At 36.3% G+C, this 20,263-nt stretch overlaps 1 protein-coding gene across 4 annotated transcripts in view; it reads right to left on the bottom strand.

The window, feature by feature from the left end:
• Positions 1 to 2,025: 2,025 nt before the first annotated feature.
• Positions 2,026 to 20,263, bottom strand: part of LOC123564014 (uncharacterized) — a 39,371-nt gene continuing 21,133 nt past the window's right edge. For all 4 annotated transcript variants that reach the window (XM_045357258.2, XM_053536668.1, XM_053536669.1 and 1 more), the window contains exons 2-9: positions 14,342 to 17,660; positions 13,526 to 13,616; positions 12,468 to 12,561; positions 11,849 to 12,057; positions 11,196 to 11,340; positions 10,506 to 10,595; positions 8,203 to 8,340; positions 2,026 to 7,609 (exon numbers count right to left, since the gene is read on the bottom strand). In XM_045357258.2, the coding sequence (XP_045213193.2) occupies positions 4,844 to 7,609; positions 8,203 to 8,340; positions 10,506 to 10,595; positions 11,196 to 11,340; positions 11,849 to 12,057; positions 12,468 to 12,561; positions 13,526 to 13,616; positions 14,342 to 17,642 (6,834 nt within the window). In that variant the 5' untranslated portion in view covers positions 17,643 to 17,660 and the 3' untranslated portion in view covers positions 2,026 to 4,843. The remainder of the gene's footprint in view (positions 7,610 to 8,202; positions 8,341 to 10,505; positions 10,596 to 11,195; positions 11,341 to 11,848; positions 12,058 to 12,467; positions 12,562 to 13,525; positions 13,617 to 14,341; positions 17,661 to 20,263) is intronic.

The raw sequence follows: 20,263 nt of genomic DNA, 5'->3' as shown, positions 1-20,263 counted from the left end.
TGAATATGGGTAATCTTGGTTCAAAAACTTGGTCATCCAGTAAAATCGAAGGAAAAGCTTGACAACACTTTAGAGGCCACGTTTATAATCTTTGGCCCAATTTTGAATCTGGGTCATCTGGGGTCAAAAACTAGGTCGTGTTGAAATAAAAGAAAAACCTTGTGTATGTAATAGGGGCTGCATTTTTTTATTTTAAATGCATGATACTTTGTCAGAATGTTTGTCTGCATGAAATATCAGATTATTTTTTATCTGGTCCTGTGGGGTTAAAAACTAGGTCACCAGGCAAATCGCAGAATAAGTTTGTTTACACTCTAGGGGCCACATATTTTATTCTATATTCATAAAACTTGTTTAGAATGTCTTTTATCATAAAGACTTTGACGTTTTTGAATCTGGGTCATGTGAACAGTGAAGTCAAAGTCCTAGGTCACTAGGTCAGATCAAAGGAAAAGTTTGTATACACCCTAGAGGCCACGTTTTTGCTCCAGTCTTCCTGAAATGTTGTCAGAATGTTTGTTTTTATAGAATCTTGGACAAGCACAAATCTGGTTCACATAAAAAAAATACTTGTTTACACTCAAGAGACCACATTTTTGGTCCAGTATTAATGAAAATTGGTCAGAATATTTGTTTCCATGTAATCACTAGGTCAAACATGTTTACTTTGTAATTGTGTGTTTCTCAGGTGAGTGACCTAGGGCCATCTTATTGTTCTAGTGGCCCTTAAAATGGGGACCAACTGCCCTGATTTGCATAACTTTGGGAGAGGGCTTTATGATGATACAGACCCAGTTTGATGAAGATCCATCAAGCGTTTCATAAGTCTTTTAAAGTAATTTCCTTTTTTAGTTCTAGTGGCTCCTAAAAGGGGCCAAGTGCCCTCATTTGAACAAAATTGGATGAGGACCTTATAATGATGCCACAAACTTTAATGAAGATCCTTATAGCGGTTCATAAAAAGAAGTCATTTAAAGGTATGTATTTCTAATTTTGGCTCAAGCGGCCCCTAAAATGAGGCAAGTGCCTCTATTTGAATAAAATTGTGAGAGGACCTTATAATGATGCTACATATCAAAAAAGCTCCATCAAGTGGTTCATGAGAAGTCTTTTAAAGGCATTTATATCTAGTTCTAGTGGCCCCATAAAGGTGCCAACTACCTCCATTTGAAAAGAATTGGGAGAGGATCTTATAATGATGCTACAGACCAACTTTGATGAAGATCCTTCTAGCGGTTAATGAAAAGAAGTTGTTTAAAGGCATTTCTAATTTTTGGCTTGCAGCCCCTAAAAGGGGCCAAGTGCCTCCATTTGAAAACATTTGGGAGAGAACCTTATAATGATGCTACACACCAAGTTTGATGAAAATCCTTCAAGCGGTTCACAAGAAGTAGTCATTTTAAAGGTATTTCTGCCGCCCTTAAAAGAGACCGGATGCCCCCATTTGAACAAACTTGGGTGAGGACCTTATAATGATGCTACCGATCAAGTTCGATGAAAATCCTTCAAGTTCATGAGAAGATGTTTAAAGGTATTTCCAATTTTGACTCTAGCGGCCCAAAAAAGGGGCCAAGTGCCCCCATTTGAACAAACTTGTGACAGGACCTTAAAATGATGCTACAGCCCAATTTTGATGAAAGCAGTTCTTGAGAAGTTTTTTAAAGGGTTTTCTATTTTTAGCTCTGGCGGCCCCTAAAAGGGGCCAAGGTGAACCATTTGAACAAACTTGATAGAGGACCATGCCAGGATGCTACTGACCAAGTTTGGTGTAATTCTTACCAGTAGTTTCAGAGGAGATGTTTAAATGAAAATGTGGATGACGGACCATCCATCTATACCAATAGCTCACCCTGAACCTTTGGTTCAGATTTACTTTCTCCTGTTCGTTGGTTTTGGAAATATCTCGCATACTAGCAGTCTGAATATTTTATCCACATAGTGAAAACTATAAGTCATAAAATCATACACATACTGGTACTTTAAATCCTGATATTTTACCAGAGGAGAAATAAAGATGCAAGACAGTTAGGTGTTAAGATAACCTTTACTGAGAAAATATCAGTAAAACAAAGGGATAAACTTACATCACAATAATGTCTATCTTAATATACATACTTTATAAATATACAATCATTCTAAACTGACAAATGACCAAACAAAAACTGGAAAAAATCTTTGTGTTCTGTACACTTAATGATTAAAATTGTATAATCATGACCTTATAAAATTTCATTATCTTGAACAGAACTATATTTCATCATGTACAAATTGTTTAAAATTACAAATTCCTTATAAAGTTACAATAAGCATTATAAATTAAAATATATCAAAATAAAATACAAAATAAAAAGCAATAAAGATCACCACACTAAAAGCAGATATCACACAAGTTACTTTTTGTATATCCAGAAGGACTTTTTAAAACACTAGTTAACAAAATTTTAAACAAAAGCTCCATTTTCATTAAATGTTTCTGCATTTCTATTTATTTTAAAGGGGCATGCCTCCAGATATACAGCACTATTTCAAAATTTGAAGGCACTGTCTACAAAACATCGAACATAGATGAATAATTATTGAATAAGTCGTTATTTTAGGTTTATTACTTTGCAGCACATTTTTATTGTGAGCCTTATGCAGTTACTTCCCTTCCATGAATGTACACTGCCTACAGCACCATCTTGTTTTACTGTAAGCCTAACACAGTTACTTCCCTTACACAAAAGCTCATCACTTTCTTTTTGTTGTTTACTACCGGTAACTATTTTATGAAAGTACTTTCCAAGCTAAATCTGTAGGCAGGCCCCTTTACACTTAATTTATAAAACAAACTAAAAATGTATCCAGTATTTTCCATGTAAAGAGAAGTAGAAAAGGCTTAAAAAACAGAGAGAGTAAATTATAATTTATGGATATATACAGTGGTACAATGTTTCCCTGGTCTTAAATGTGGGCAACAATTTAAAAATCCATAATATAACAATAAAACTTCCATACTTTTAAGTTAAAAATGAAAATACTTTAATAATAACATGAAAATCCTTAACAAATTAACAAAAAACTATCTTTAAATGATATGGAACAATCATGTTGAAGGTTCAAAAATGGAAAACAAGTAGCAAAAGATGGGCGTGGCAGCCCCACCACCCAACTGAAAATGGAACAATGTAAGTAATGGACAAGATGTTTGAGCTATTTACCGTTATAAAAGTAAATATCAACACTATTGCAGCAGTACATGTTATGGCAATTTAAACCTGTCTAAGTCAGAATCCTTAGTATAGAAAGATGATGCTGTGATTTTTCAACACACAATAATAAAACTTTTCTCTAACATGGAATCAAATATAAAACCACTTACTTGTAATACAAATAATCTAAATAGCATAAGTATTTCAAATGCACAACAAACCAATTTTAAATTATCCTCATGGGTTTCCTTTTTATTTATATTATAAAACAGATAATGACCCACATTACGTATAAGAATGAGAAAATGTTTACTTTATACAATACAGTTTTAACGGTGGTAAAAAGAATTACAAAATGCAGTAACAAGCAAGTTTTTGTTAAAAATAAGCTCTGTTTAAACCAATCTTTTAAATTTTTACATTCATACCTTTTACACAGTTCCAGACTATCTCTTCCCACATGATAAAAATTTAAAATAGAACAAAGACATACAGTGATAGACAACCTGCAAATGTTGCAAGCACTGCCTTAAATATAGAAGTGTGTTTTGTGTATTGGGTTCAACCCCAGACACCAAGAAAAGTTATTCCTACTAAATATGTTGTTCATGGTGACTATAAATTAAAAAAAAAATGCAATAACATCAACATTGGTAAATGTAGAATTGACCTGTTGAAGCACACAACATATACATGTTATACAAAAAGTCCCTGTAAATACAAAGAGCTTAAAACTCGTTCAATAAATCTACAGACAATATTTCCAAATATATAACAAACTCTGAATTATAACCCCCGACTAAGTCTAGAATGTGCAATATTCAACAATTTCTTTACTACGAGTGTTCCAACTGTTACATAGACCCTATACTGACAAATGGAGCTATTATATATACAGATAATTCTCTTGTCATACAGATTCTACCATCATAAACGTGAATTTGGAAACCAGTCTTAGAATACAGCCTTGCCATTGGTCAATTTCAAAATTATTTTCAGAACAAACCAATCACATGCTGAGATTTGAAACTGGTCTCCATACTCAGCTTTATAAGTGGAGACAAAGAAACATCACAGAACATCTCTACATGTGAGATCAGTAGGAAAAAAAGAAGCACAAGTCGTGCAGAGAACTATCTCTTCACACAATACTGAAACAAGCACTGACTAAAAGAAATAATTGCAACTATAGCAACAACAACAACATCACACTCATACTGTATGACATAGCACTAACACAGCATACTTCATCTAGAACTTAAGTTCAAATAACATGTTACATCATATAAACATTTTTGTTAATGTTTCTATTATACATGAAGTATAATATACAATTTCTTCTAGTACAACAGCATCATAATTACTTGTAAAACATCTTCAAAAATTCCTGAGAAATCAAAAATAAATATAGACTTTAACATCTACAAGAAACAACAAGATAAAAACATTTCTTCTAATAAATACAAGGGGTGATATAAACAATATAAAGTATCTCTAGTTGTAAAACATGGTGTAAATTGCATGATGTAATGTATCACCAGAGAAAATTTTATACTTGGCCCTATGAATATACCAGTATGTAATACATTCTAACCTAATAACTGGCCATACATGTAGCCTGCTAATGGACTGTGACTATCAGTACTTTTCATCTAGACCCATTTCTGGTAGGGACCGGTCACTAGTGGAGATGGATCAATCCATTTTGTCGAGACAGTTTCTGTTGTATTGGAATCACAACGATTTGTACTACAATTCCACATAAACTTATATTCTCCTTTAGAACTTTGAAGTAACTGTGCAATCTCCGCCTCCTCATCAGTTAAGTTGCGTTTCTTTCCTCCCTTAAAGCTCCTCTCAATTTCCTGCATGTCTACATAGCCACGTTCTAGCTGCATCTTTTCTATTCTTTTCATCTTCAGATCTTCCAATTTCTTTTCGTAAGCATACATACCATGTCTCTCATTATTCAAGTTTTTATGTTGATAGAAAACCAAACTTATTCGAGTAGGATGATGACGATTTGGGTTTTTCAGTCCAGTTGTAGCATGCAGCTCGCGTTTAGCAACTTCAAATAGAACAGCTCTATGACTCAATGCTATAGCAACGCCCCCGATATTGGGATCAAGGAATGCTTCCTCATTGTACTCCATTTCGCATTTTATGACATCAGGATCCAGGAGGCTAGACTCTGCAGGATTAACCATCTTTTCAGTATTGACAGATTCAAGTTTATCAAGGTACGTCAGTTTGTGTGGATCATATGGTTTCTGGAAATGATTGCCAGCTGTCATTCCTACCTGCTCATACTGATTCTGTATTTGTGAATTTAACATGTAAGACTTTGACAATTCTGGAGTTTCTTTTGGATAATGACTTGCAGATAAATGATTTCTTTCTTTATTATAATGTCCATCATATGCAGGAAGACTAAAGTTGCTTTGTCCTGACTGAGAGTTATTTTGTTGGCTGTATTTGTCTGTGAAACCAGCTAAATCCTCGGGTTTTGCTGCCTGTGTATTCTGGTTATTGCTATTAACATAAGACAGTGTGCCGACGTAACCTACATTTTTACTCCGTATATCCACTGCTTGTGAAAGCAAATGTAACGGTGACTGACATGATGTACCTTTAAAAGAATCAGGCAAATTATGTGTCGGTACAGACTTAGCTGGTTCAGAAACTGACTGCCCCACTAGACTTGCAGACAGTGGAACTGACTGGTCCATACTTGCTGCAAGTCCATCAGATTTACTGCTGCTTGATGAGAATGACAGATCCAATGCCTGGGTATCTGACTGAAGTTTAGACGGCAAGTACCATGGTTTGTCTACTGTCTGTTGTGAGGAGGAAAGACCTGATCCGAGCTCATTCTCATGGGAGCCATTCATATAAACTGGTGGGTATGGACCAGTACCATAAGGGGCAGTAACTCCATAATGAACAGATCTATCCTTGGTACCGCAACCTTTGTAAGCTACAGCCTGTATGTCAGAATGAAGATCACTTGCTTGTTTTTCCTGAAAACTCTGTTTAATGACATCCCCGTAGAGAGGTGGAGGTTTACCATAGTAATGAGGAGAATCACTAAACGGATTTTCAACCTGAACAGTGTTAGTATTAAACATAGATGAACTATGGTGATGATGCTGAGATTTTTGTTGTTGATCTCGAGAGCTAGCCATGTGTTGTTTATCCTGAGATATAGCCATGTGTTGTTGATCTTGATAGCTAGCACTGTATTGTTTATCATGAGACTTAGCTATATGTTGTTGATCTTGTGAGCTAGCATTGTGCTGTTTATCCTGAGATATAGCCACATGTTGATTTTTAGAGCTAGCCATGTGTTGTTTATCCTGAGATATAGCCATGTGTTGTTGATTTTTAGAGCTAGCCATGTATTGTTTATCCTGAGATACAGCCATTTGTTGATTTTGAGAGCTAGCATGGTGCTGTTTATCCTGAGATATAGCTATGGGTTGTTGATTTTTAGAGCTAGCCATGTGTTGTTCATCCTGAGGTATAGCCATGTGTTGATGTTGAGAACTAGCATGGTGCTGTTTATCCTGAGACACAGCCATGTGTTGTTGATCTCTAGTGCTAGCCATGTGTTGTTCATCCTGAGGTATAGCCATGTGTTGATGTTGAGAACTAGCATGGTGCTGTTTAACCTGAGATACAGCAATGTGTTGTTGATCTCTAGTGCTAGCCATGTGTTGTTCATCCTGAGATTTAGTCATGTGAGAAGGCACTGAGCAATCAGTTACAGGATCAACAGCAGTCAGATGATTTGGTTTATCATGCTGCCTCATTTTCTCATTAAGTTTGTAACTTACTGGGTTTTGAGTTTTATCTAAGCCTCCAGCAGCTGAACTTTGCAGATTTGCTGCTAAAACTGATGACGGAGGGAAAACCCCAAATGCATAAAAGTAGTCCCAAAATTTATCATACAGTGTATTAAAGTCTGCCTGAGTTGACATGGCCATGAGATCATCATATGAGATCGGTTTATCACTGCCTACAGGAAACTCCATTGCAGGTTGTTTGGCAGGCATATTACCATAAGAGCCTGTTGGACTAAGAAGCACATCTTGACTATGGAAGAAATCTTTTTTTGGTGTAGACTGGGCAGACGATGATGAATCCCAAGGTGACAATCTACCATTTACTGTGTGCCTTGTACCACCACGACCCTTCTTGGCCATGCGACGTTTCTTACACGACTGGAGAGGATGGGCTCTCATTCTAGCCTCAAGCGGAAACTGATGCAGTACTTCAAGAGAACCTTTCTTTATCTTGTCATACTGTCCCTCATAGCTTCCAGCTTCATCAGTAGGGTCTAACACATACAGTGGTAGAACATGTAGCTGCTCATCCTCAGGCTTTGACAATCCTCGATGTTTTGTTAAGGTTACCACCTGTAACATATAAAGTAAATCTTAACATTAAGGTTCACTCATTTTTTAAGGTAATATGCCATGCATTAAACATCTTACAAACATGTATTTTAAAACACAGTAGGACAGGTTCATCTTGGATAACAAATGAAACCAGTTTTCTTTTTCTCTGATGTCTTTTTAATGGTCTATAACCAAATTTACCTATTTTACCCATGCAGTGACAAGATGCTGAAGATTAAATATTTTCATGAAATTTAACTATTTTGTTTATATTTTGATAGAAAAGGGCATATATTTCTTACATTTTCTTGTAAGAAAATCATGAAAATCCAAAACGTAAGTTCACTTTCCATCAATGACAATAAATGTTGAGTTTCTAATCAAACAATTCACTGATTTCTAAATACAGTAAAACACTGCTCAATGGAGCATCAATGGCTCGAGTACCCAAGCTCTCTCTCGAGCAATTCTTGTGGGCCACATGAAATCCTGGATAATGTGATCACTTTGGTCCCCTTAAGACTTCAAGTGATCAGTGTTTTAGAGTTAATGTGACAAGAAATACTTTGGTGAAGTAGTATTTGTGATATTAAGACTGTAAATGAACTTACAACAGTGCTTCCATTGTTCATATTGTGTATATCTTTGTGAGCATGAGCACAGAAATCTACACAGGCTGTCACTCCGGAGAATGGACTAAATTCTGCACCACCTAGTCTGCAATCCTTCGCCTTCTCGGAGAGGTAACACTGAAATAACACACCAATACAACAATTTATTATTCCTATATAACAGATAATCACCTCAAACAAGAATCCAGTCATTCCTATTTACATTTTTATACTATAAAACAAGATCTGACAGAATGAAATGTACTACTGACGGAAAGCCAAAGAATTATAAATTTGACAATTTGGCCATCTAATATATCTACAAATATTGGATCTTTTTTAGTATCAGGTTTGCAAACTGTGTTTTAAAAAGTAACCTGCAAGCTACCTTAGAAATCTTTAAAATGTCTGGAAACAAGAGGGCCATGATGGCCCTATATCGCTCACCTGTTATCATTGCACTTAAGGACAAGTCTTCAAGGTCAAAAGATCATAATAGAAATCAATCAAAAGAATTATGAGAAAATATAGTTGAAATTTTCTTTAAGTAACTTTAAAAACAAGATTTGAAAACTTTTTGTAGAGGTCCACTAGGCAATGCTACATGTCAAATATCTAAGCTCTTCTGGTTTATTTTTAGAAAATTTTGAAGATTTTTCTATGTACAATCAAGTAACCCCATGGGGCAGGGTCAATTTGACCCCAGGGGTCATGATTTGAATAAACTTTGTAAAAGTCTAATAGGCAATGCTACATGTCAAATATCTAAGATCTAGGCCTTCTGGTTTATTTTTAGAATTTTTTTTTAAGATTTTCCTATGTAAAATCAAGTGACCCCTAGGGCGGAGTCAATTTTGACCCCGGGGGACAAGGTTTGAACAAATTTTGTAGAGGTCCACTAGGCAATGCTACATGTCAAATATCTAGTCTCTAGGCCTTCTAGTTTATTTTTAGAAAAAATTTTGAAGATTTTCCTATGTAAAATCAAGTGACCCCTGGGGCGGGGTCAATTTTGACCCAGGGGGTCATGATATGAACAAATTTTGTAGAGGTCCACTAGGTAATGCTACATGTGAAATATCTAAGCTCTAGGCCTTCTGGTTTATTTTTAGAAATTTTTTGAAGATTTTCCTATGTAAAATCAAGTGACCCCTGGGGCGGGGTCAATTTTGACCCCGGGGTCATGATTTGAACAATTTTAGTAGAGGTCCACTAGGCAATGCTACATGTCAAATATCTAAGCTCTAAGGCTTCTGGTTTTTGAGAAGAAGATTTTTTAAGATTTTCTTATGTAAAATCAAGTGACCCCTGGGGCGGGGTCAATTTTGACCCCGGGGTCATGATTTGAACAAACTTGGTAGAGGTCCACTAGGCAATGCTTCACACCAAATATCTAAGGTCTAGGGCTTCTGGTTTTTGAGAAGAAGATTTTTAAAGTTTTTCCTTTCGGTTGCCATGGCAACCAGTGTTCTGCATGGAATTCAATTCTTTGAACAATTTTGAAAGGGGGCCATCCAAGGAACATCCCTGTGAAGTTTCATCAAAATTGGCCTGTTGGTTTAGGAGGAGATGTTGTTTAAAGGAAAGTGTGGACGGACGTACAACGGACGGACACCGGACGGTGAGCGATCACAATACCTCACCCTGAGCACTTTGTGCTCAGGTGAGCTAAAAAACACACAGAAATTTCCATCTGCCCTGATGGAGAAACTTAATAGAAAAATATGGTCTAATAGAGACTTCTGATTGTAGGAAAACATTGTGAAACAGATCACAGCTGGAACACTGTGTGTATATAATTATTTTGTAAATCAATTTATAGTCACTTAACATATGGAAGACTCCTTGAACCATCTTAGTGACCTTACTTACAACAGTAAGATAAAGAAGACATTCCAATTCAAGAAGTTTCTCTGGTTCTATAACGTGCAATGTGTAATGCACCTTTGCACTTGACTCTTTTCAAAATGTCAGGAATTTTAGTTGGTAAAGCTGGCAATTCAACCTACAAGCCCTAGGTAACGGCGAGCAGTTAACCTAACCAGTGTCCCTGGATTCTGTACCAGTACAAACCTGTTATCCGCAAGTAACTGTCAACTTCCCAACATGAATCAGAGGTGGAGGACGATTGATTTCAAACACAATGTCTTTTTTATCAAATTGTCACGGAGACCATACGCCTCGCCCAGGGCTCGAACTCATGACCCCGAGATCCACAGATCTGCACTCTCTCTATTGAGCTAAGCGAGCGGGCTCCCTAGTTTTGTAGCGTGACAGGTAAAATTCTAATGAGTTATACAAACCTGGTTAGCATGAGCCTTAGGTGCACACTGTTGATACAATGGTCCTACATTTGATGCTAAATCTTGTAACTTCTTCTCCAGTACAGTTTCCTGAAATAAACAAAACATTACATCAGCGGTTACCAACCTTCTTATTCTTTATAATCTTTCCAGTGCACAAGTAGTTTGCCATGAAATGCTCGTGTACAAGAAACATACTGACAATGTACATGTATTGTTGACTGGATATTTTTCACATGGACTTTATTTTATAATCTGAGCAGTCTTATTCCTGTTGACTGGCGAATCTTAAACATTTCTTTTTTACCAATTAATATTCACATACAACATATATACTATGTGTGTGTTTTTAGCTTGGGAGTCACACTGTTCTGAAGTATTAGTAAAATTAGTACATTACTGTAGCCTATAGTTGTGGCATTTTACATGATCCATTTATTACTTTACATATTTTATTTTCTATTTATTTTCTATTTAAGCAGATGTATTGGGCTAATGAGCTTAAGACCTGTTGTCAAAGTTTTATTCCTGCTGCTGTATATATATTTCAATGAAATGCCACTTTTGGAAGAAAAACAATGCAAGTGACTATAAAACTTAATGATGTCCAACTGTAGCAAGAAACACAACACTAGCAGCATGTTGCTAAGGCAACAACTGACAATGTTTTGAAGATAAAAATATAATCACCTCTTCCTCATTCTTGAGCCGGAACTTTCTGGCATGTGCACTGCGTGCGAACTTACACCCATTAAAATACATACTCCACGAGCAACCGAAAGAGAAAGATGCCCCTCGCTTCATCAGATCTGCCCCTTGACAAGCACAAGTTTTCCTGTAATAGAAAATAATTCCTTTCAACTTCTTGTTAAAGCTGGTTGGATATATACTTTTAAGCATCACAAATCAAAATACTGATAGTACTGTATCGAAAAGAACTTTATATTGTGCATAAGTTTAAGGGGTGTCCATTTTTTTACAAGTGGCTTATGAACGTCAAATGAACTGGTTTCTAAAAAAAACAACCCCCAAAACAGGACAATTTATCCCCGAACATCAAAGGCATCACACCAAAAGTAATTTGTCCTTCACCTCTCAGGAAATGAAGTGGTTAGTCATTTCCATTTAACAAATCTATGAAAACCTGGGATGTTCACCGATCCTAGCTGAATTATTCAAATAGTCATTATCATAATTATACAGTTTAACAACAAAAATGTAATATTCAACAATGGACATAGAAACTAAAAGAGTTCTTAGGTATACTAACCTCCACACAATAAAAATTTTCTGCACACAAAGCATGCATCATATGTATACAGAAGTAAACTTGGGCTTGTTACCTGTCATTTGTGCCACATCGTCTTTCAGTCTCGTTTCCATACTTTGGTAATGTGCCAGACAGGTAGTCATAGAGGTCATCTGCCTCTGTTGCTGCTACTCCTTCCCAGGCAACTAGGGCGATAATCAACCAGGCTGTGTCACAACCGTGATTGGGACGATGTCTCACTAGCGCTAGATACTTCTCCTCAGCACCGGACCTTCGTACAATCTGAAATATACAACATCACAATCTTCACTCACAACACCATGTACAGGTCATGTATAATATCTACCTTTTTAAAACAAGCACATTCTTCCAATGGTAATCTTTTCCCAATGCCATACCCCTTGCAATAAAAGGAAGCACCTTTTACGTTGAGCTTAGCTGCTGGTATCAATTTTTCAGCATTATGTACCTATTCAGCTTTAAGTTCATTATGTAAATTTAGCAGGTAAGGGTTAAATGCATGCAGGCGGATGGAGAATAGTGAAACAGTATGTCTTCCAAAGACACAATAACTACTTATGCTGCAGTTCATTAAAGGCTTAAGGAAAACTCATAGGATTGCTTTTTTTCTTGGTTAAATTATGCACTTTACAGTTAATTGCTAAATATTTTTTAGTTTTTCATACACCTACCCATTTCGCAATAGGGCACCCTTGTGAACTTTTGCCTTCCTTGCCAGTGTAACGTACTTTCTCTATTCTGATAGCTTTACCACTGTGACCAGTTCTGAAAGAAATACAGCATCATGTAAACAGGTCAATACAAGTTTGAAAGTTCTGACAAACTATGTGCAACAAGCTGCATTAAAAAGTTCTATCAACAAATATTTGTCACTTGCAAGTTTCACTAAAACAACAGTAACTGACTAACCAAATTACATCTTCAAATCACCACAAAATGACATTTTCCCTATCATGTAGTTATTTCGTAATTAGTAAAAACAAGATGTGTGTCCATTGTGCCCCCACTTACTGTCACTGTATGGTCATACATTACTTGTCGACAAACAGGAGGGGAGGGGTTATGGACACTAAAACATCAGGAAGAGTAAAATGAATTGTGGAGGTGAGGGGAGGGAGAGTGGAGGGTATAAACCAAAGAAAACCTCAGGTGCACAACTTTCAATGCTGAATAAATTCCCAGAAGGTTTCATCAAACACTTTTTGAGATATGTGTAACATAAACTTTAAGGTCCTTTAAAAATATTTCAAGATATTTAAAGTCAAGATCTAGAACTCTAGTCAGATGAAATGAAATCCCAAACAAAACACCAGGTGTAAAATTTCACATGCTAAATGATATTTCTATATTTCATATACCCTCTACAGGTCAAATACTTCTTGATATATAAGCAACTCGAACTTGTTTGATGACTTTACGTTAAATACTTTTTGAGAGATGTCACAAATTCGAATGGACACATCCTGAGGCAAATCAAAGTGCCCCCCCCCACCCCCACCAAAAAAAAAAATTGGGGAGAGCAAAAAAAGTAACCAACCTCTATACAAATAATAAAACAAGAGCTGAAAAAAAAGAACTGTGCGCTTGGCAGTCTTTAATGATTATGGTAAATTTGAAAAGCTTGCCATAAAACTTTAACATGAATGCAATGGCGATGGCAAAGGCAGGGCAAGTACAACAGCCCTACTTATTCTTCCAATAGTCAAGCTAAAAATATCGGTATACAAACCTTTCTTCTAAAGTTTTTCTGATGGCCTCAACACTGCGCCCAGCACCAAGATGTGTATAGTACGGACCGTCAACAGCTTCTATTGATATATCTGGAATATAACATCAATGCATTCAATATAGTTCACAAGTGAAAAAGCATAATCTCATTTACTATACAGCATCTTCCTAAACATGTAAAAATGCAATGCTATTCAGACTGAAAAAATCAGTAAAAGTTTTTGCCAAAGTATCTAATCTAATCAAAATCTAATAACCATTATATTCTAAATTGGGTGACTGAATAGCTATTTTCTAAATTCCTTTATGACAAGAATCAGACTTCTGGAAAGACGTCGGTCCGACTGACATGACCGCAAAATTTTGACGCGGTCCGCAGTTTTTTAACTGGGATGCGGTCTGACTGACCAACATTTATCGTATCCCGAGAACCGCAACATCTCAAGACAAAATGGCGTCAAAAAATAAATACCAGATAAATGCCGAAGATACAGAAAACAAAAATGAGTACGAAACGTAGAGGGTCGATCTTAATATAAATGATAAATGGAAAGATTCATGCCTAGCTTGTAAAACAGCATTTTAAACTAGTAGTTTACAGAGGCTTTTTTGGTTCTGCCTTACAACTTCATTTTAGGTCGGGTAAATTTTTTCGGTCCAGCAGATTTTTAGACATTGCTGGACCGACTATCCCGTCATTTTCCCAAACTTTCCGGAAGTCTGACAAGAATCGGTACATATCAGCTCTTTTCAGATGGTAAGTAACAACTTAAAATATGTTAAAATGTCTATAAAACATACTGCAGCTAAAACCTACCATCTGTACCAAGACATCCACATTTTGGTACTTCAATGACTGTATTACTCTCTAAGTTTCTCTCCTGTCCAGTAATTAATTCATGCAAGCCACTAATCTGTTCAGATATTGTTTTAACTGTCTCTGTGTCTACTGACATAGGTGTATCGTTGTTAACTTTGATGCCCGATTCCCTTTTAATAGTGTCAAAAGACCAAGACCTTGACCTCTGGACAGGATGAGTGTCACCCTCTGAAAATGTCTGGTCTGCACTCTTAGATCTTTGATATTTCGCTCCATCAAAAGCTGATTGGACTCCATTTGATGCACTGTAAACAGAAGACTTGTCATCTAGGTTCGAGCTCATTTTAGGCATTGTAGATTGCACACTGTGGCAACTATCAGACACGAGACTGCTGTAATCAGGGACAGATACTGTAGTGCCACTATCTGCAGCAGGAAGTGTGCCTCTACTTGCTGCCTTATCTTCAGCATTCAACATACTTGCTGCGATTGTAGAGTGCCCATTAATATACCCATGCGGCAACTTGCAATGTCTCTTTGAAATCAGATCTTTTAATGTTAATGGCGGAAATCCAAGATTTTTTATCAACTTTTCTGCAAAATCGTCTTTAGGTATTTTCTTGTACTTAGGATTGTTCCTCCACTTCTTCCTGATAGATGGTAATTTCACATTATGAAATTTCTGTGATTTTTTGAGCAAAGCAAATGATGATTTAATTCCATAAGGTTTGCTGCCAAATTTTTTAGTTGCACTGAGTTGTCCCTGAGGTCTGTCAAGTTTTGATGTAACACTTCTGAACTTTTGAGACGTCTTTTCCAACTTGAACCCCCTTTTATTGATACCTCGATATTTATCCAAGTAGTTCATATTCACATTTTTTTTATTTTCTGATAAATATTGCACATTATATTTATTTTCTGAATAAAGTTCATGCCCTGCATGCATTTTCTCATAACTGTTAACAAACTTCTCGTGTTCAGATTTCAGGTTGTCATTATTCCAAGCTTTCTCGTGTTCAGATTTCAGGTTGTCATTATTCCAAGCTTTAAAACAGTTCAAGTTCTCTTGCCTTTTATCTATACTCTTGTTAAAAGCTCCAAAATTACTTGAATTATCACTGAACTGAAAAGGAGCTTCCTTTATGATGCCTTTCTTGTCAAACATTTGGCGAGAATTCCGACATTTTTCTGAAAACCTTTTCCCAACTTTATCACAATCGGTGCAACATGGACTTGCTTTCAAATTCTCGATGCCACTGGAAGTTTTATTTTCTCCCTCAAATATATTTCTATGTAAAAAGTTTTCAGCTGGATTACTTAAATCTGAATTAAAAGCATCATTGCCGACGATCTGCTGATTAACATTGCCAGAGACAGAAAGATTCAGGTGACTATTGAATTCGGCCTTACGTTTCAGTTCTTCATTAATTTTTTCTTTCATTTCATTTGCTCTTACATTAAGCAAGGCATCAGCTTTCAAGGCATATTTCTGATCAGAAACCTTGCTAGTTTTTACTACATGTTTTTCCTTTTTATAACATCTCATGTCCATTACTTGCTGAGGCAAGTCCTTATATGAAGTTTGTAAATTTATATTGTCGCAATTATCATCAAAGTCATACACATTATTTGGTACTGTTTTTGGTTGGAAACTTTGGTTATCCTGACGCTGTTCTGTCCGACTGCTTAGATGCACCTGCTGCTTGTCATACTGTACATTGACTGACTGGCTGCTGTGTTTTGGTGACTTGACAGGTTTAGGTTTCTCCATGCCTGTTTTTGTTTGTCCCTTCTCTTTACAAGCAGCCATTATTTCCTGCACTTTGGCATCAACAAGGGCATCAATAACTGGATCCTCTGTAAAGCTTTTTCTTCTTGTTAGTTTTTCAGGCTTTTTCTTATCATCAAATGTTTCTTTTCTGAGCTGATCTTCTGAACCCTTGAGGGTGTCTGCATCATTTTCTTTAACAATACTTTCATCCTGTCTTGGCCTTTTCTGGGCTTGCAAAAGGCCATCTGAATTGTTAAGAAAGTTTCCAGTCCTCTTTAAAGTATTTACTGCTGTATGTGACCCCTGATCGAGTTCAACATTTGGAGGCGGCTGACCAAAGTTTGACCAGAAATCTCCCGGTATTGACTCAGGTGGTCTATGCAATGGCATAACAGACTGCCCTTGCATGGATATAGTAGACTGGCTCTGTATGGGCTCAGCTGATGGTCTGTGGATGGGCTGTATAGACTGTCCTAACAATGGCCCAACAGACTGCTGTTGTATGGGCCCACTGGTAGGCTTTGGAAATGCACCCTGAACCTGATTCTCTGGCCGATAGTCCACCGGAGATTTGAGATGAAAATTATGGAAACTATGACTGGAAGATGGTGCATTTAATCCTTGGTGTTCAGATGCTAATGGAAGTTGCTGCCTTTGTTCGTTTGATATGTCTGTAAAAGGTGAATTGAGTTTCCTGTCCATGAAGGCATACCCTGATTTCATATTGGACAAGTTGGCTTCTTCAAGAATCCTAGCTGCCTCTTTACTGGCAGCATCATTTAACAGACCATTAGATATAGAGTATGTGTTAATATCCCTGGGTTTAGAGTAATATGGTATAACACTGGCAGCAGTAGTTGATACTGGCATAAGCTCTGCTGAGGTAGTTGACTGGGATGATACGCACAATGGGATAGAAGCACTACTTGATGGCGGTGTAAAATATGCATTCTTCCATTTCAAATGAGAAAACATATCACTTGAATGTGTAGTGATGGGCATCATCTGCTCTCGAGTTGACAAAGACGGCAAGAATGGAAAAGGCGATGCATCTCTCATAACATTCTGTGATGAACCAACTTTTGATGCGCTAAATGTATTTCTCATTGTTTCTTTACTTGATTCTACTATATCCATACGATCATGTTTAAAGGAAGTGTTACCTATGTTAGAATATAAATCACTGTTACTTTTATTCCTATCAGAAAGAGAATGAAATGCAGGGAGGGAACTTGGTAATGTAGCATCTGTGGCACTGTGAGAGGTTTCATACATAGATCTAGATGAATAGCCATTCATTCCTTGCAACTTATGTAGGTAAGCATCCATGGATGTAGGAACTCTGAGATCTGGGTTTATCCATTGTACTGGAAGTCTTGGATTCATGACCGATGGCATGTGTGGTATATGTGGCTGTGCTGGCAGAGGGGGTAGCACAGCCTGAGGCTGAAGACCCTGGGCTGCCTGCTGGTATACATCATAGGGGCTGAGGCCCTGCCACGTAAATGGTGAGGCAGCACCATGCATGATTTCCTGAGCTCTTTCCTGAAATAGATAAACATAGTCTTCTTAATTCTGCAACAAATACCTTAAATAACTCTTTCAGAAACAAAACATTTTCAAAAGCTGTCAGCTGTAGAAGTCCTTACACAATCAATAAATCTCCATATCATCTGCCATTTTCTCACAGAAATCAATAATAATTATTGGTACAATTATGACTCATTTTCCCCAAACACTTTGCTATGTTTTGTAGTTCATTGCATCATCGGGCAACTTTTATTACTTTAAAATCCATTTCTGACTTATATTAATCTGTTAAAAATTCTGTCTCGTAATGTTACCAATTTGTGAATAATTTCAGACAACTGCAAAACTTTTCTCTACACTATAAAGTTTAAGTGTTTTTACACAATGTGAAAGGAACATGTGCACCTAAAAAACTAATATTGCCCCGTCAAAACATCTTTACCCTTAGAATACAATGTCATTATTACGTCTGGCCATAAATCTACCGCAATACCCAAACATCTATTGAAAAATAAACTAACTGGGATAAAATGCTAATTTTGTAATACGTCTATCTTACGATGCAAAAGGTTATGGGAAAATTCAGTCTGGGCCACTACACGATTATGTACCCAGACCGATTTGACTTGGTAATAACAGTTTTCACTGTTGGCGAAAAATTGCTTTTATATTTTTCTCGTACAGTATGAATTAGGGTGTCTACCCTTTAGTACTTCATTTTAAATTCAACAAGATTTTGGGACAATTGGAAGTAGTCATTTATGATGAGACATAACATCGAGTATAAGAGTATTGAATTGCTGAATTGTTAGATGTAAACATATTTCAACTGGCATTTCACCTTGTTTACAACTAAGTAGATCTATCGGTTCAAAAATAAGATAAATCTTTTAACACTGGATAATTAATACCTTTCTCAGGACTTGTAATTTTGTTTTATAACCACATTTATTTTACCTGTCTCCAAGCAGGAATAAGACATCCTAGGCTTATACCACTTCCCTTAAAATGTAAGTGTGTGCAGAGATATGATCTTATAATGTATTGATTATCCCCTAAAAGTGGTAAAATCAGACATGACAATAATACTATTGTCTTGTATGAAATCGTAAACTGTCCATTGTTACCAAGCTCAACATCATACTTTGTCCTCAGAATTGTCAGAAAGAAACAATTACCTTCTGTAGCACACTAAATGACAGAACATACTTCCAATGGGATATTGGTCCCACACACAATGAAATTTTATTTAGACAAAGTAAAAATACTTCAATGAACCATTAATATTTCTTTTACTAGATTTCCCTTTGATGTTATATTATCATGTCTAACAGAAAGAGGTCAATGCACTTTTTCTCACCAACTACAGTAATTCATATACTGATAATTCAAAATCACCTCAAGCAAGGGTTGCCACTTTGTTGAGAAAATGAAATTCCCTGACTTTTCCCTGATTAAACCATACATTTCACTGACCAATACCACCATATTTTTTCGGTCTCCTCCTCCTCCTCCCCTACAGCCATCCAATCCACCCTTTCATATTTATTTTGTTTCAGATAAAACAAACTTTTGTTAACAAATGAATGTATCATTATGATGATATTAGTCAGTGACATTAATTGACCTGACTCGACTTGGCTATAAACACACCTTGGAAATACTTGTAAATACTGCTTGACTACTGCCACAGCCACTGAACATTTTAAAGCATTAACCCATAATTTCATTTTTCCCGGACTTTTCCGATTTTTCTAAAATTTCATTTTACTGACTATTATCAAGATTTCCCTGACAATTCACTGACCTTGAAAAACAACAACATTTTCCCCTGACTTTTCAAGGCAAGTGTCAACCCTGTCAAGATACCAGCTCTACCTCCATATCTCTCACAATACTATCTTAGCCAAAAAATATTTAAACTATGGAATAAAATATTATCAAGGAACAAATATCAAGATTATCTGCCTCTCTTGAAAGTAATGTAAATAACACAAAGAGAAGTGCTGAACTAGGTCATATACCTCAATTACCTCCACTACAGAAAACAAGCACTCACAGACAGCACGATAATCATAACCAGAGATTGCTACAAGTTTTCTCTGATATCAAAGTACAAAGTCATATCATGCATGCAAAGTTTTGGAATTATTTCTTTTGAATGAAAAATCACTGGAAAAAAACTAAAGTGCCAAACTGTCACAATATGCACTGCCACAGTACATTCTGATAATTCAATGGCCATAACTCCAGTGAGACAAAGACCATTTGGTCAAAATAATATGCTCAGAATGATTCTAAGCTTGGTGAATACTGAATAAAAACTGTTCCTGATATTAAGAGGACACTGTCAATTTTCATAATGTTAAGTAATTCAAGGCCCATAACTCAAGAATGAATAGGACTATCCTGTTGGTTATTAAACTTATGCAAGATATTATGCCAATAAACATTGTGACAAAGTTAACAGACGGTTATCTAACTTGACTGACATAAGAGTCAAATAAACATTGTGACCCAGTTTGGTGTAAGCAATTGATAACAACTACTCAAGTTGAGAGCAGACACTGTCAATATTCACATTTTTCAGTAATTCAAGGGCCATAACTCCAGAGACT

This window comes from Mercenaria mercenaria, chromosome 2, assembly GCF_021730395.1.
Source record: "Mercenaria mercenaria strain notata chromosome 2, MADL_Memer_1, whole genome shotgun sequence".
In the NCBI taxonomy this organism is placed as follows: domain Eukaryota; kingdom Metazoa; phylum Mollusca; class Bivalvia; order Venerida; family Veneridae; genus Mercenaria; species Mercenaria mercenaria.
The sequence above is the reverse complement of the archived record's forward strand: the minus strand, read 5'-3'. Positions and strand labels throughout refer to the sequence as shown.